At 33.0% G+C, this 18417-nt stretch overlaps 2 protein-coding genes across 2 annotated transcripts; both read right to left on the reverse strand.

The window, feature by feature from the left end:
• Positions 1–70: 70 nt before the first annotated feature.
• Positions 71–8114, reverse strand: LOC148619294 (uncharacterized). Its single transcript, XM_088579015.1, has 4 exons — positions 8019–8114; positions 3764–3928; positions 2936–2986; positions 71–2635 (listed from the first exon to the last, which is right to left on the reverse strand). Exons 1-4 carry the CDS (start codon positions 8098–8100, stop codon positions 2475–2477), a joined length of 459 nt encoding a protein of 152 aa, XP_088435141.1. The 5' UTR covers positions 8101–8114; the 3' UTR covers positions 71–2474.
• A 4615-nt stretch (positions 8115–12729) lies between these two features.
• On the reverse strand, positions 12730–17951 carry LOC148619295 (UPAR/Ly6 domain-containing protein crok-like). The gene is made up of 3 exons (XM_088579016.1): positions 17793–17951; positions 15902–16033; positions 12730–13493 (listed from the first exon to the last, which is right to left on the reverse strand). The coding sequence occupies exons 1-3, from the start codon at positions 17932–17934 to the stop codon at positions 13249–13251; spliced, it is 519 nt and encodes a 172-aa protein (XP_088435142.1). The 5' UTR covers positions 17935–17951; the 3' UTR covers positions 12730–13248.
• Between the last annotated feature and the right edge of the window lie 466 nt (positions 17952–18417).

Here is an 18417-nt window from a genome sequence, read left to right on the forward strand (position 1 = left end):
TTATCTAACATGTCAGCTTGCTTAACTTGAAAAAGTTTCAGTGTAGGGTAATATACAACACAACTACTAGTATATCTACAAATACTTTTATTTAGTATGAATTTATAAATCTAGCCTATATAAATCATGTACAATTAACACAAACATTTCGTGGAATGATGGCAAAATCACAACCAGTGTAGTAAATGGAATTCATCAAAGCTATTTTACATTTAAAATGAAGCATGTTCTAAAAACAAAGTGCACATAATTTGGGAACAACTCAAAAACATTTTGCCAATTAAAAGTGCAAAAAACTATAACTTTAATTATATTATAAACAGGATATGTTACAGGTTTTCACAACCATATTAGGATATGTAATTTTCACCTGGATCACACTGATATGGTTTGCTCTATTAAAATAGCTTACAATCTCTGATCAACAGAGCCAATGTGTATTTTAGATACTTATGTTCAAATCTGTCAGAAATAAGATTAGATATGCATCAAATACTTCCAAATCATTTAAGTTCACTGACTATTGAAAAGATATTATCTTTATAAAATCTAAATGCAGAATTGATTAAGTGACATTTGTTCTTTTAGATATAAGTACACTGATGTAGAAATATATTCTGTAAATAACAGGCTTACACAAACATTCATCATTTAAACAAATACTCACATACTATTTACAATTATATAAACAATTTATCTAAATATACAATCTCTACTAAAAATTATGTACATCTGATATGTTTGATATGGGTGGGGGTTAAATTACCTCCCTTTATCACACAACAATCGTTGACAATGTCACAACCAACACACATATAGAAAATATCAAAATATAAACTGTTCTATTTACGTCACAACACATGTGAGCTCAATAGGAGCTGAGGGCTGGAATAGATATGGAATGGTTCTAACATAAGTTTTCTTTTTGTTTTACCTGATTTTCTCTTTACCAAAATCATTTAATCGTATGTGAAAATATAATACCAATATACCTGACAGTCTCTTTCAAAAATATTACAAATAAATACAAGTGTGTAATTTGAACAACAAAATTCCAAAAAATATTTGGGATTATTTTTCTGATAAAACTGTGGAATTAAAAAAAATAGCAATTTTTATTGATATGTGTCACCAATATAACAACATTACCTTATAAAACACTGGCAAACCTCTCTCACCTTACACACTGATTCATCCAATCATAACAATCATCATTTTATACACAGCAAAATTTGAAGGTCTATACGGTTTCTTTATATAGTAGCCTAAACTTGTTTTATGATAAAACTAATCACAGTATAAGGCCATGTATGTTATTTTTTCACAATCCTCCTTGTACTTTACCAAATTTTATTTTGTGTCCTTAAAATTTACTTCTGAATTTAACTATTTTGCTTATTCAATACGTCTGGTCAAACAAACATTAACTTAAATATACATTGGAGAATAAAAAGCATAAAACAAAGTGATAAAAAATGGCACTAAAAACTAACCCCAATATTTACACAGAGTTGCATAGAACAAAGTGACATGATCTAATTGAACTAAAGCTGGTCACTATAATATATCAGCATCCATCATTTCTACAGCATAGCATTGATTGGAAGTTTCAGACATGTATCTCCTTTTAAACTTATTCAAACAAAGAGTCTTCAAATATATTCAAACCTAAGTTTTTTTTCATCAGAAATTGACCTTTTAACATTTCCAATAATCAAGTTCTGTTTTTTTTTGTTTTTTTTTGTTGTTGTTTTCATTTCATTCAAATGAAATTTTATGAATGAGAAGAAAAGGACTGATTGTAGGGCCGCCCAGCTTGCTGGTTACAGATGAGGGAAATTAGGCAAAAATTTAAAAATCAAAGGGAAAAATCAATAGAACAAAGAAAATACTGCCAAAATGTGTGAGAGTTGTGATTGCTTATGGTTTAACACCCTATGGCAGATACATTGCAGAACAAAAAGATGTTAAATCAAACATATGCCAGCATAATGTAGTGATCCATTATCAATGCTATCCTAGAAACAATAGTTTTAATAATGCAAGCTAAAATTTCCAAGCCAAAAAAATATACATGGTATACATATAAAAAAAAGTAACTGGTTATAACTTACAAATACACAATTATAGCACTCCTGGTATTAAAGACTTTCCCTTCTACTGTTTTATATTGTTATTAATAAAAAAGAAACTGATTTATATCAGGAAAAACTGTTTTCAATTCAATATGGTCAAAATAAGATCCACAAAGTACCAAAGCTTTCTTGTTTCAGGTCTATAATTTCTACATTTACTTCAGGAGACATGAATGTGTATAATTTAAAAGAAATAAAAAAAAAGATCATCAATATAGCATTCAAAAGTCCCCTAAAAAAACATAACACAGGTATTTTGCCTTGTTTATCTACACGTGGTGATAAATGAACTGATTTTATACAAATGATAGTTTGGAAGATGTTTTTCTATTGTGTCTTTCATAAGAACTTGATAAGATAAGATGTTATGACTACTGCAACAGCCGATATAATACTGATGTGTAATCCTGCAGCACCATTACATCTGTTCTGTTCACAATAACAGATCTCTCTAAACACACCAACTGTGTCCCAGGACCATAAACAGCCCCAAGCAACACCTAGAAGGAGAGTTGATAAATTACATGATGCAAGAGAAAATGTTAACAACTTTTAAAGTTATTTTTACATATATTTGCATATACATATATTTTTTTCAATTACTTGTCAACACAAAAGTACATCAGTCCATACATGATGCACAACAATTCAATACCAAGTTAGTAGATTCAATAATTGGTTGCATGGACTTATAATACAATAATAATACTACTAGTGACAACACGGAGCAACAGACTATTTCATTTTTGAGCTTGATTTCATGAAGAAAAGATTAAAAATGAATTAAAGTATTGTCAGACCTGAGTCAGTTCTGGAACCACATCTTCTGGTCACTTTTTTCCAGCCTCCCCCTGAAAGAAATTCAGATCATATATTTAACAAAATGCCTAAAGGAGGTAGACCTAGGGTAAGGGATGTAACTCTCAAAATCAGTAATATGTTAGTATCATAATCAATTTCACCAACGCCTATCGAACTTTCACAGAATGGAATCAATCCAAGTTACTTTGATGCTTACATGTTTGATGCAAAATGCTGAATACAAGCACTCCAATGATTTGTAAGAGTTGGGTCCCTTTCCTTAGGTTTTCCTTCTTCAATAAATAGTAACTGATTAATAAAATGGATTTATGTTGAATTATGATAACAGTTCAGAGCATATATTTTTTTAGAAATAACAATCATTTCAGAGTCTTCTCAGTTTTAAAATATAAGTACTAGTACCAACACTTAAAGAAAATCAATTATGAGAATTAAGTTAAACATGCTTTATTTAATTCAATAACAGTATTTACAGAAATCTGACGTTTGTCACAACAAGACATGGAAGACCAATTTAAAAAATAGGCAACTTTCGACTTTCACTTAGTGTGAGTGCTAAATTTGGGGAACAGACTATTCATGGTTTAAAATGTATCATTTTGAGGTAAAACATGAAAATTTAGCATATACAATTGGAATAGAAACAACAAATAGCATACAGAAAATCTGGAGAGAAAAAAACGCAGAAAACACAAGTGAACAACCATGTTCATGGGACTCAATTATGCAAACAATGTTCAGATTTCAAACACTGAAAAAAAGGGGAAACAATGTGTGTGAGAAGGCACCACTACTTTCAAACTTACATCCAGGACTTTCTTGTGTGATCTTCATACAGAATTGTCCTGGTGTATGGGCCTCAAAACCATTACAATCTACTGGAGCATTTATATGGGTATCAAACTTTTCTCCAGCAGGACATTGGATTCCATCTTCATTACTGTCACACTGGTAACATTCAACACAATCGCCTGTAAAGTATCAATCAATTTAAACCATAATAAACTACACAATCAAAGACAAAAACTTCATACACAATATGAACATACATGTACATTTGTAATGAATTAAGTAATATGCATGTTTCATGCAGTTAGGCTATTACAGTCTCTAGACCGATCCATGCAACTATTTGAAAGATTGATAACCACTGAATGATTGATCGCTGACAGTTCGATAACCAATGACCAATCTGATCGCAGCATTGTTATGTAAAGTGACAGATGATCACTTCATGTAAATTTAAGAATTTCCATTTAAACGAATCCAATATACTAGCATATTAAATTCACCTTAAGAAATTTAAGAATTTAAGAAATAAAATCCACATATTGTATTTTTTTAAAAATAAAACCAAGGTAAAATAAAAGAAACTGATGTTTAAATCTATTGCATTAAGTAATTATTTATAAAAATTGACAAACAAAACAACGGAATCCTTAAAATATACTGACCACTCTGTGGTCCTGTGATGCGATCACCAATTTAATGGATCGGTCTGACAGATGGACGACTGAATGGAAACTGATTGATGATCGATGACATATCACAATTTTAGTTGCAGGGATCCATTCAGGTACTGTATCTATATGATTACGAGGTGTAAATGGTGTCAAAAATTTCAAAGTGATATCTATACTGTAGCTGAACATTATTTAAGTTCTGCTAGAGTTTCCTACTGATGGGTTCGGGAAGACACAAGGATTTTAACCAATTCTGACCCAAGTACAAATATTTTCTATAAAACTGGGAAGGAATTGTGACGGCTAAGCTTTACCACGGGTTCAAATTTACTTCGTAGAGTTCAAGGACTTAGCCCCAGTGCTGCTAAACTTGAAAATTTACCTTAGTCTGAATTTTTTTTAATTGGTTGTAACATCATATATTTCGAAGACTTAGTTCAGACTGAAGTACTTTTTAAGTTTTGTTGTGCTAAGGCTAGGACTTTTGAAAGTTTCAAATCCAAGGTCTGACTTTTTTTTATTTATAGTAATTTAATATGTAGTAGAAATCCTGAAGTACCAAAAATTTTCAATTAATTTTAACACAATAGCAGACAGTTAGGAAGAATTAATTAATGATGAATATTTTACAATTCTCTTTTCTTCTTGAAACGAAATCAAATGATTATGAATGTCTTCAATTCTACTCATGATCTGGGGTCAAAGGTCACTAAAAAATGACTACCCAGCAGTAAGATATCACACAGCAACTGCTTACAGAGTGCAACATTCTACAGTTGGCTATGCCAATGTGGCCAACCTCCTTTGAATCTGTCTAGTTTCTGTGTTGTGTTATCTTCTGGTGACTGAGAGGGGTTTTAGTAGGTACTATCTGATCAAGACCTATCTTAGGAACAGGCTCAAGGTTTCATCAATCAATTCTCTTCTAAAGATCTGTCTCTATCCTTCTGTTTTGAGGAGTTTTAGGTTGAAGAGAGCTTTTGAGGTGTGGTGTTTGGCAAAGGACAGGAGAATTTTCTCTTATTAGTTGAGTGTCAGGTCATATTTTAATAGTAGCTTTTGTCAAATAGTAGCTATTTTTAGACTGAATACATCAAGGCTTTGTCATGATGTAAAAAAAAAAATCTAAAATACTATTTTTCTAATAGTAACTATTTTATTTTATTAAGTAACACATGTTTTCTTATAGAAAATAATAGTTATTTTGTTGTAACGTTTATTGTATTTATTGTTAAGCCTGTATCTGTAAACTTAAAATGAATATATTAAGAGTGTTTATGTCTTTAGTTTACAAAATTCTGCTGCCCATAATATGTCATTCGTGCTTTACGCAAAAGTGACTAAAACCCTCAAAATGCTAGCTAAAACCCTGCAAAATGACAATGCCATTGGATGTTTTTCAGCATGCAAGTCTTCAAGAACAAGATCTATCAACAATTTCATAATTCATTCAATTCATTGATATCAATAAATGATTTATCAATATGTTAGTAAATAGTTATTCACATGTTATTAATTTCTCCATTTATAGACATCAATAATTGAATTATTCACATGTCATTAAATTTTTTTTTATATCATATATTTGGATTAAAATATAAATTTTTTGTATATGAATTGCAAGTGTTTGTTTAAACCCTATATCATACACCATTTATCACAACTCTAGACCTATATCGCATACCCTATATCACACCCTAGACCTTTATCACAAACCCTACATTACATCCCTTTACAGACCATACTTAAAGTTGGTTAAAATATATGACATAATGAATAGAATAAGACATGTTAAAATCTGTATCACATGTGGTATCAACCATGGATCTGGAAACAGGCAAAAAGCCGGTCATTGACCAACAAATTTTGCAAATGACCGACGAAAATTTTCCAATATCGGACATAAAAAAATTGTCAATCCTTATAAATTAGAGTCTGTGTGGTTTTATTAGTGTATAAACATCCAGTCTACCAGTCTCCTAATTGTTTATTGGAAATTAATTGACAGGTGTGTGTCAATTTTAGACGATTTGCAGCCACCTGTGACTGTGATTTACCTGTAACTGATTAGTTGATTGCATTATTGAATTAACAGTACACGTACAGCCCCATTGCCTATACCAATTAATTGAAATAACTCGGAGAATCATCATACATTTATTAATTAAGAAAAAAGATTGACAAGTCCACCATTTTCCCGCCGATCTTTCAGAGGTAACGAAAGCACATGGAACTGAAACTTCGAATCAGTCGTACATGTAGTTTGTAATTATTAATCATTCGGTTGAAAGGTTTAACACAGAAGTCAACAGACCATTAAAATCAACTGACAAAATGTGTTCATGATTTTCTTTTATAAATAATCAACATTTTTTTCATCACTTGGAAGTTTTCGGCTGTTTGCCTATGTGGTGAAAAAGTCCAAGAGATACGATGTTTTGTTTACATGTTGGAACATTTACGTGTGGTCGAAACGAAACTCGTTTACTTGCTCTGATATTTTGTAAAAGACAGAGTATGTGATGAAATAACACACTTTCCAATATTTATCTTAAAACAACTACATACAAAGTTTATTTTCGATCTGAGCATGTAAAAAGACTGACAAAAAATGTCAGCTGAAGTTCTGATTTTGACATGTAATATTCAGTTGATATCAATTAATGAGGAATTCATTCAACAATGACTTTCCACAGATTATTTTTGTATCATTACTGACTTCTATCATAACATCTGCAACTACACCTGCCCCGTGCAGGTCCGGGTGTCAAAAGAATAGGCCTGCAACAGTGCCAAGCTTATCGTAAAGGCGACTAGACAGTGCTCAGAAACCTAGCCTGGGGCTCGGCACTCTGCCCACAGAGCAATTGGGATGTGTGCCCCAAGTGGTGGAATGGAGAAAATCTGACCGCAAACCATAGTGGTGCACCGTGTTGGGAAAGATGCCACATTTCTCGTACATTAAAGAACCCTGCTGTGGTATTCAATAGGAGTAGGAAACTTTGTGCTCCACCATAGGAGGCTAAATTGCCCAACCTTACCCATCCCCCCTTTTTCTAGTGGCAATCAAAATTTGTCAACCCTATTATCCTTGTGTCCCATCCTTTTTTCTTCATTTCGTATTCATTTTATCATCCATTTTATGTTCATCGTCTGAATATAGCTGAAATATTGCTGCTCGGACGTTAAACCCCAACAAACGAACAAGCAACTACACCTAAAAATCTACAGACTAAAGTTGGAAAAGGAACTGAATAGTTTAATCTATCAAATAAGTTCCTATACATTGGTCAATTGCGTTTGTTTCCTATCATTAACAGTACTAATGTCACTTGTCCATTCGTAACACAAAAACTGACACTGTCAAGGATTTCTTACAAATATATGACATTTGTGAGAATAATCATCAACATGAAATAATCATAACAATAAACAGTTGAAGATGAGTGGAAAAGTGCGGAAGTGACCATTTTACAGGTAAACAAACCAAATTCAGAAGTAAATTTAGGGGAAATGAAAGAACCCAGGTAAACAAAATCGGGTCAATCAGATTTCAAGTTCAATCTTTACACCTAAAACAAAGGATAATCGTCATTACCTGTTTTAATTAACGCTAAAAATGTTATTAGGATGGCACAGGTTATCGTCAACCTGTCCATCATGGCGGTCTTCGCTATCATGACGCCATCTACCTTATTTGCATATTTACTTCATATCACCTGTCATTTAAAAAAGTGAAATAAGCGCCAATTTTAAACGGAACAGTCTAGCTGATTTTCTTTGTCTTTGTGAGTCATAATTTGTCACTCATTTAGTCATTTTGTTCATTTAAATCATAGGTCTGTGTTTAAATACAATACGGACTTTAGATTACTAATGGTTTTTACTATATAGTCCCCGATTCAACATACAGTTTGAATTATCTTAGGCTCAAAATTTGGACATATGAAGACTTACTTTACTATTCAAGTAGGTCCTTAAATAATAATAAAAAGGGTGACAGTAATTCTGTGCAGTGACTTTTATATACACTCCCTGTTATGAGGTGGCTCAAGTTTAGCTCAAAGTATGTTTTTGAAGATTTCGTGTTGGTTGTTTGTATTCACGTCTTTTTTTTTTTTTTTTTTTCTTGATTTTGCCCATTCTAACCCCGTTAACCATTCACATTGCGCACTGGACCACATAGAATGATTTTTTTTTCTTCAAAATATACCTTAATATTTCTCAAAGTATTCTTAATATAATATAAATATGTTTAAAAAAAAAAACGACACCCCAGTGTGATCTAGACACACTAAAAGTTCTTAAAGCTTCAAGGAAACAAAGTTGATCAAATTAATGCAACCTGGCAATTTCAATTATATTTTTAGCATAAATAGCTATAGTTTTTCCGAGTATCCAGATTTTTATAAAGGTTCTCTAGAGAATGAGTGTTGAAATATTGAACACGATTTTCCTCATATGTTACTTCAAAGTCGGTTCTTTTTTAATTTTTGATATAAGAAAACGCGTCGAATCTTTTTAGACATAAAAAATGAAACCCATAAACTATTTACCATTTTACCCTAGAAATGTAATGCAGTGTTGGTAGACAGTCTGACCAAGAATCTCTTGTGGTTCGACTCTTCTTGTAATTTCATTATTATTTACAATATTCGTTTTTGTCTTATTTTTTTAATGGACAGTGTTTATAAATCGTGTACAATAACAAGCAATGTGTAGGGGGATCCCTTTTGATCACATATATAAGCCATTTGTGTCCAACTCGAGTGTTCTTTTTTTTTTCGACTTTATGAATTTCATACAATAATTAGTTACTGTTTATTTCTAATCTGACTGCATTTATACAATTGTCCTGTAGTATCAGAGGAGAAGAGTTAAAAAAAATAACGACAACGGATGCCAAGTGATGGCATTAGCTCACATGGCCCAAAGCCTGGTGAGCTAAAAATTGACGGGAAAATAGAAGCCAATTTTGAAAATGGCCACCAAGAACAAACTTGCGTCATCGCCATTTAATGTAGGATGCCATTTTCCTACGGAACCAAAAATCATTAAAGCTGCATTAGCTGCCAAATTTGTTCAGTTTTAATTCTACTGAATTTTGCTGATTCAATGAAATACGTTTGTAGTAATGAAATTTAATCAATAAGTGTCGTTAATACCTACAGAATATTGTGAAAACAACGTTTTTTTCATCAGAGAAGATCGAAAGCTCTGGTCTAATTATTTTCCGCCATTATTTCCGAAGACTGCCGACAGGACATTCACCTGGGTTACTTTAACCTTACTTAAAAATAACAATAACGGATACACCGGTAAGCACGTGTCTTGTTCCTACTTCCTATTACAGTTGCCCATCCCACCTAAGTAGACATCTCCAGAGGACAGCTTTCACAAGCTAATTTTTTTCATTTGATTATGCTTTATCTCCTCTACTACTGATCTTTGCACAATTTTTCATTTGACTCTGAATAGTAGTTTCAGAGAAGATTTTTGATTTAATAACAAAATGTCGAAAAGGGGCAATAACTCAAATATCAGTTGACATATTTTCACAAAATTTGGCACACAGGTAGTTCTCACCATACTAAACACTTTTACCTTACTACATTTTGCCTTAATCAAATGATTTTTGAGATATTTGCACAAGCTGCTGTTTGACCCCAATGTTCTATTTTCAGTATGTCCGTGTTTTTCGGTGGATCAAAAATCGAAGCATACAATTTGTGCAGGATACCCTAAAGAACAATCACGCTAACATTCATCCAAACCCATTTAGTATTTTCAGAGGTGTTTGAAAAAATGTTAACAAGATGACGGACGCCAAGTGATGGCAATAGCTCACATGGCCTTCTGCCAAGTGAGCCAATATAGGTTTAAATCATTTGAAGATGAGTCTTTAGAAAAACAATGGGAGACCACCAAACAAGTTAGTTTACCAACAGACTGCTGACCATTGGATTCCGTAGCCGACATGACAAACAGTGGCTAACACATGACACCTTGAAAATTATTGAGGAAGGAAGAAAACTCAAAGAAAAAGTCATCAAAACCAAATCACCAAGACTTAAAGAATGGCTAATGAAAGAATATAGTGAAAAAGACAAAGACGTGGCAAGATCTACAAGGAAGGACAAAAGAAACTTTATTGAGGCACGTGCTGGAGAAGAAGCCATGAGAGGTGACTTTAACACCGTTCACAAAACAACAAAAGTACCATGCAATAAAGGACAAAAACAGTGAAACCATATCACCAGAAGAAGTCTGAAGATCAGTCTGCATGATGGCTTGAGTACTTCAAAACTGTTCTAATATAGGCCAGAACCAACAGTAGCTTTTGGAGGAGCGCATCAACATGATGAACTTAGAGTAAGTAGTGGTCCTCAATCTAGGGAAGAAATAGCATTTGCAGTTAAGACCATATCTCTTTGTTACAATTTGGGAAGAAGACAAGAAAGATTGGGCTCAAGATTTCATAGTGAGATGATCTTGGAAATTGTAACAATTGTAGAGGCGTCATCCTGTACTCTCAAGTACTTTCTTTTGTCGTGTACTTTTTAAGAGTTGATAAAATCTAGACATCATCTCAAGTTTAGAAAAGAACAAGCGGGATTTAGGAAAGGTTACATAGACCGGACCTTTACCCTGAATAATATTATTAAAAGGTCAGTAGAATGGAAAACACCACTAATAGTCAATGTCATTGACTACCAGAAGGCCTTTGACAACACCCATAGACACATTCTAGCAAATTGTGAGGTCGTATGGAGTACCAATTAAATGTTTTTATAAACAGTTTGAATGTTCTTCTTTGTTTAATAACAAAGAGGCAGGTTGGTTTGCAGTTATCTATCTCGGAATTAAGACAAGGCTGTATCATCTCGCCTATCTTATTCGCGATGGTCATAGATTCGGTAATGAGGAAGATCTAAAGTGATGAAAAATGAGAAATTAACTATGGTCTATATTCACAACACTAGAATACCTTGATTTTTGCAGATGATATTACCCTAATATCGTCTAGACATGATGATACTATGTAAGAAAGGACAAGCAGACTCGATAAGTCAAGCTGGACTACAATTCAATGCAAAGAAAACAGAAGAAATACTGTTTTAACACCTCATCTTGTAGGGAACTTAAGGTAGATGGGAATGAAATAAAGCAAGTGGACAAATTTATTTACTAAGGGAGACAATAGTAATGAAGACTCCTCCTCGGAAGATATTAAAGACGGACTGGTAAAAGCAGGGACTTTATATTAAAAAGCAAAAACAGTATTTTATAAGGTAAATATTTGTAAACCAAAATACTACAGTAGGAAACCTAAGTAAAACTATATAATGGTATCAGTTCTACTATATGGTTCCGAATGTTGGAGAACAACATTAAGTCACTATCCAGTTTTTACCACCGACAGACTTGCAGAATATTTTACTAATTACGATTTCAAATAACATCCTACTTAGAATTACAGAATACATAATAGACCAAATCTAACAAAAGCGCTTCCGATGATTAAAGCATGTTTGCAGAATGCAAGGTTCAGACATCACGAAACAGTCCTTGGTTAAGTACCGGAAGGTAAAAGACCTAGAGGTGGACCAAAAAAACAAATTTGCGAGGGATTGTGAAAATGACATTGGGTGAAGCAGAAGTTAAGGAAAAGAAACGTGCTGAATGACCAGGTCTTGTGTTGACGTTATGCTCCAATGGGAACAAAAAGAATAGGTAGGTTCGGAGGTAGGCACAATGCCAATGAGAATATTTAATAAAAATTCTTTTTAAAGTTTCATCAAGTCCTGAGAAAGTTTGATTAAATTCCATTCAGCAATGTCGGAGTAACGGAGATAAGAGATGGACCCCACCATGTCACCATATTCATAAATGACAAAGTCCTTGTTTTGCAATGTGAAACCCTGCATTGTTCCAGATCTAAAATAGGAGGTACACTATGGGATTATGTAATAAAGATTCTGTCAAAAATTCATAAAAGTCCATTCTGCAATGTAGGAGTAACGAATACGAGATGGAGATGGACCCACCATGTCACCATATTAATATTTGACAAAGTCCTTGTTTTGCTACGTGAAACCCCTGGTTCCAATCAAAACCTAAAATAGGAGGTGCGCAATTAAAATATGTAATAAAGATTCTGTGAAAGTTTCATTAAATTCCATTAAGTGTTATAGGAGGAGTAAAGGATAAGATATGGGCTCACTTGTGTAGCCTAAGGACAGGACAGAAGGATGGACACCCCTATCACTATATACCCCCACTTGCAATAAACGTATATAATAATCAAGTTCCACTGTAGAAATACATATTTATTTACATATGATACATTATTATAAAACCAACAAGATAATGAAATGGCACAAGATTATTTATAATAATATACATTTTTCACCATATAAATGTCCTTTTAAAATGAAATGATGCCTTGGATAAAAATCTGCAATATAAAAAGTATAAGCAATATAAAAGCAGACAAGGCGTGACTTAAAATTTTCCAAAACCCTCATCAAATTAGGAAACTTCTATAAAATACATTAAAAAAATAGATTTTATAGTTCTAAGGAAGACTTTGTGTGGAATGTCTCTAGTATTAAAATTTAACTATATGAAATAATAAAACATACATGTACATACTTAGAATGACTTTTATTATCTAAACAAAGTTTCCATGTTGTGAATCAAGAAATCAAGAAGAACCACATATAGTTTTGACTCAGTTATACATACAATGTAAATGGTATGATAAACATATTTAATGAATTTGTACAGATGGAATGTCTTTTGTACATAATGATATATGTTTATTGCTAAAGAATGAATGTTCTGAATATACTAAACAAAACAAAAATTACTGACATCACAAAGACAGTCAATTTTCCATTTAAACTTGTAGCTGTGTTGCATCCTTCCTGGTTATCACAGTGACAAATACGAACTTTGACCTTATAAGTTCCTGTTTTTTCTATGCAGTGACGGCCTTCATCACCTCCGACCTCTCCACTTGCAGCACACTGACGAATGTATCGAAGGTTCCATTGATCGTTGTAATAAACTAAAAGACAAAAAATCACATCGAAATTTTATTGAAAAGAAAAAGAAGAGTTTTTTAATCTTTTATATCAGTTTTGTTTGTGAAATAAATATATTTTACCATCAAGTTAAAGACCAAGTTAAGTATCTCTTGTCATCCCCTGTGTTGGGATAACCCACTTCTCTTTAATACTACACTTCATAAAATGTAAAATGATTATTTTCAGGTATAATTCATATTACCTGTATTTTCTCACCTAACTTTCTAGCTGAGGACTTGTGTTCTATTATTTTAAGTGACTTAGAATAAACTTAATCAAAGCCACACTCTTTTACCATGCCTTAGAAACATGAATTAAAAAATGGGCATCAAAAAGGTTCACATGAATGATTATGGATATTAAGTGAAATTATTTCAAAAAGTAATTATTTGAATTTGAAATTATTTTTTTAATACAGAAAATAAAAATAATAATAAGTAAAGCTAACCCATACTTAAGGAGAAGTCATGTGAGCATGGCTAAGGAGTTAAGTTAGTTCGATAACAAAAGGTAAGGAAAACTTTCTAACTATATTAGTCATGATGGTAAAAACAACCTCCTCCCTCAAATGATACTTGTACTCATTTTCTTGAAAACAAAATAATTTCAAATGATTCACTGATTCTGCATGTCTATTAATTATTGCTAGTCTACATTAAATTGCTTATTTTTTATTTTTGAAAAGAGCACATGATTGGTAAATTAAGACCTTTGTTGAGTGCAGCATGATACGTCTGTAGTGGTCGAATCCTGAACAGTTGAGGCTATTAGTTTTTGATACACTTAAGCAAAGGGACTTATAGTTTACTACTGGTTTGGACACAATAAAGCACCTAATTTGAAAATTAATTAAAAAAATTTCAAAATCAGACCAAAAATACAAGTTTTTTTGGGGGGGATGTATAAGTTGATTTTTTTGGTGTGTGGCCTCTTTGACCGCTTTAGAATTCGAAAAGTGTAAAAGATATCTGAAATCTGACTGAAAACATGCAGGCACAGATTTTCATATGTAATCAATAAAAAACTGGACAAACAAATTTGGGATGTGGCCCAAAAGATAAGCCTACCCTGTAAAAAGTTCTCAAAACAGAATTTCAAAAGGAACAGATTGACATCTGAATCATAAAAATCAGATCAACAATAAGCATCTTTTATCAATTCTAATGATAACAACTATTTTTTGGCTTTTAGCAGCATATTTTTAAAAGGGGAGGGGCAAAAACCTCCAAAAATTATAGAACTCTCCATCATATTCCTAGCAACAATGTGTTAAAATTTCAAGACGATTGGATATGTTTCCATAAATTTTTTGTAAATTAAAGTAAACGTATCCTAACACCAATATCTCGGAAGTCATGAGATATTTATAAGTGTTTTATTGTTTGTTTGTTTGTTGGGGTTTAACGTCCGAGCAGCAATATTTCAGCTATATTCAGACGATGAACATGAAATTGATGATAAAATGAACATGAAATGATTAAAAGAAAACGGGACGGGACACAATGACAATGGGGTCAACAAACTTTTCGATTGCCACTGGAAATAGGGAGGGATGGGTAGGGTTGGGCAATTTGGCCTCCTGTGGCGGAGCCCTATGGTTCCTACTCCAAAAGACTACCACAGTAGGGTTCTTTAACGTGCGAGGAACGTGGCATCTTTCCCAACACGGTGCACCATTATGGTTTGCGGTTAGGTTTTCCGTATTATAGCCTGACAACCCCAGCATGGAACACGCCAGGGGTACCCCATTCCACCACCTGGGGCACACATCCCAGTTGCTCTGTGGGCAGAGCACCCTAGCCCCCGGCTAGGGTTCTGAGCACTAAACTTATACAGATACTAATCATAATCCGCTGATGGTAATTTGTTATTTCTGTATTTCCAAAAAGATTAATTATTTACAGCAGGATAAGTACTTTAACCACTACTAAAATCACACATCCACACAATACGTGATGATTCAAAATTCTATTTAAATTTTGTTTCCAATTTTATGTTTCATTTTTATTTTATTTTTCAATGTGTTATTTGAAAACCTATTTTTAGGTTTAAAAGTATAGTCAATCACATGGAATCCATACATGGATATCAAAGGCATTGATAAAATATAGTTCAAACTTCTATATGTGTATTTGGATTTTTTTTTACAATCAATTATTATGGTAAAGATAATTCCAATCATATACTGTAAAAATGGGCAGTATATTAATTTATAATCAATTGATACATTTTAATATTAATACACTAGACCTATTTCACAGTGAAGTGCTTTTAAGGCAGTTATCAAACGGATGTCCTTTTGATGTTAGATGATTATAAGACTCAGAAGTCATGAGTAAAAATTACATAGTGATACATTCAAAGAACTAAATCATGCATATTTAATAACCTTCTTGGACAATTTTCCTGCACATGGTTACATTATCTGGACATTCTGTTAGATGCCATGTTTGATTGTTAAAATGGTCTGCACAATCATCCTGCATGTAGGAGTTACACTGGTAACATCTAAACTTTTGTACTACAAAATAGCAATGATAAAATGTGGTCATTTATAATAAAAAAAAACAATGGGGTGTTACTGTGTAAACAATAGAATACCAGTTTGGACAGCATATGCAGATCCAAGGGAAAGCTGTGCCCCCTTATGCTTGCAAAGTAGAATATAGAGGCTCTAAAGACCTCAGGTCCTGAATTGCTCACCTGGCTTAATGAGCCATGTTCTATTTTTGTAAAAGAAGCCATTTAGAATGTAATTACTTAAAAATGGTAAAAAACATTGTAAAAGGGCAATAACTCCTACATGGCTTAAAAGGTTCTTCACGAAAATTTGACCAGATAGTTCTAATTATCTTGAACAATTTTATCCAGTCTGAATTTGGCTAAACGGTAAAACCTAATGGTTTTGGAAATATTCCGAAAAAATACATGTTTAAAACTGCAGTGTGACCCCTATACTCAACGTTTAGTAATGGAGACCTTCTTCATTGTCAGATAAAAAACACCCACATCTCTTCTAAGCAGAATGCCCTTAGGAACATTCATTTCAAGTTTGGTTCTAATTGGTCCACTAGTATTAGAGAAGAGATTTGAAATATTGTTGATGATTGGCAATACCTCACATGGTCCTTTGGGCCAGGAGATACAAGCTAAGTAATAAATCAAAGACTGAAGTATTCAAAGTTGCTAATATTCCATGTCACTGATTTCAGCTTACTTTCAACATCCAAAATGGCATGAATGGGAAATGCTCTAAAATTGAGTGACTTCTGTTATAATCTTGGGTCCCTAGAAATGATTACTCTTTCATAACCATGATGACCCGAATGTTTTCAATCAAAACAATTAGTTACCAGGAACCAGATTAAACAGCTGGCAATGACTATAAAAAATATCAGGGCCCTGAAAACATATATGACCTATATAATCAATTGTAATGAGCCCCTCTGTCTGAATCGGAAACTGGATAATGTTCAATGCTAACCGATCATTTCACCTTTTATTGTAAACTTTTCACTTCTCATACAAACAAAAAACACACATAGACCACAGGTGTATGATATTTAAGAGGTACATGTTAATCTTGTATGAAGCTTGAACTACAAAGCTATGACAGTAAACACGGCACTGATCTGCAGCTTAATGTTGAGTACATCACTACATGTAGTAATATATGATTATGCAAATTATATGCGAATGTAAAGTACTGAAATTACAAGTGCATGAAGTCACTAACAATATCAGCAACTTAAAAAGAGGAGTGTTATTGGTGCAGAGAAAATTCAGACTATGCCAAACTGTGACTGATTTTATCATTTTGAGGACATTAAACATTTAATTACATTTAGGTAATCCAGAACAGGGTTCAAATTAGTGTTTGTCTGAGGTCCACAACCACTAATCTCTGACCTTTGAAATTAAACATTTACCTGGGTCCTGAGCATTCAACCTTTTTCATTTAACTTTTGTTGTCTTTAAGTGGATCATTGCCTTCAAATTTTCCATTATTTGGAAAGGTACAGGACCTTCTACTCTTGAAAGTAAATTTGAACATCTGTAATATCAGGAGCTTACGTCGAATTACAATAGTTCTTATTCCTTCTGACAAAATTCATACTGATGCTGCATGTGAAAATATATGTAAACAAAACTTCGAAATGCGGAAGTGACTGATTTGTTTATATCACACCTGTAATGACAGGTATTTAATTATTCTTGTAGGTAGTAAACCCGATAATTCAGCAGTAACTTAAATGAAATTATCGCATAAATATTTATACCTCCTTGTGTCAGAACTACAGCAACCAAACCAAGCAGCACAAGAACTAACGTTATCCACCTGTCCATAATGGCGGTACGATACAACACTGGTTTTCTGTTACAGGTAAGGTACCAGATAACAGATTCACCTGTGTGTGACATTCGGAACTCTCTAAAAGTAGGTATGGCACCTGCCCGACTTGAAAACATTATATATTGCTGTTTTTTCCAAAAAAGATGGTACACCTAGATACAAATATATAGTTCTTGGTAGAGATTCCTCATACTTTGTAAGAAATAATTCCAAATCATCTTCCAAATATACAGAGGAAGATGTTTACAAAATGCTGGAATTTTTAATTGACAACATATTTGTCCAGTGTGGTGGACGTGTTTTCAACAAACGGTCAGCATTCCAATGGGAACAAATTGTGCTCCTTTACTTGCTGACCTATTCCTTCACTCTTATGAGGCTGACTTTATAGCTGATCTGATCAGAAAGAAAGAATATCGTTTGGCTAGATCCTTCAATCTCGGTTTCCGCTATATAGATGACGTATTATCTTTAAACAATCCTAATTTCGGAGATTAGATACATCGCATCTACCCAAAAGAACTTGAGATGAAGGATACTACAGACACTGT

This window comes from Perna viridis, chromosome 4 (assembly GCF_037379345.1).
Source record: "Perna viridis isolate PV_CMFRI_1.1 ecotype Kerala chromosome 4, ASM3737934v1, whole genome shotgun sequence".
Lineage (NCBI taxonomy): Eukaryota > Metazoa > Mollusca > Bivalvia > Mytilida > Mytilidae > Perna > Perna viridis.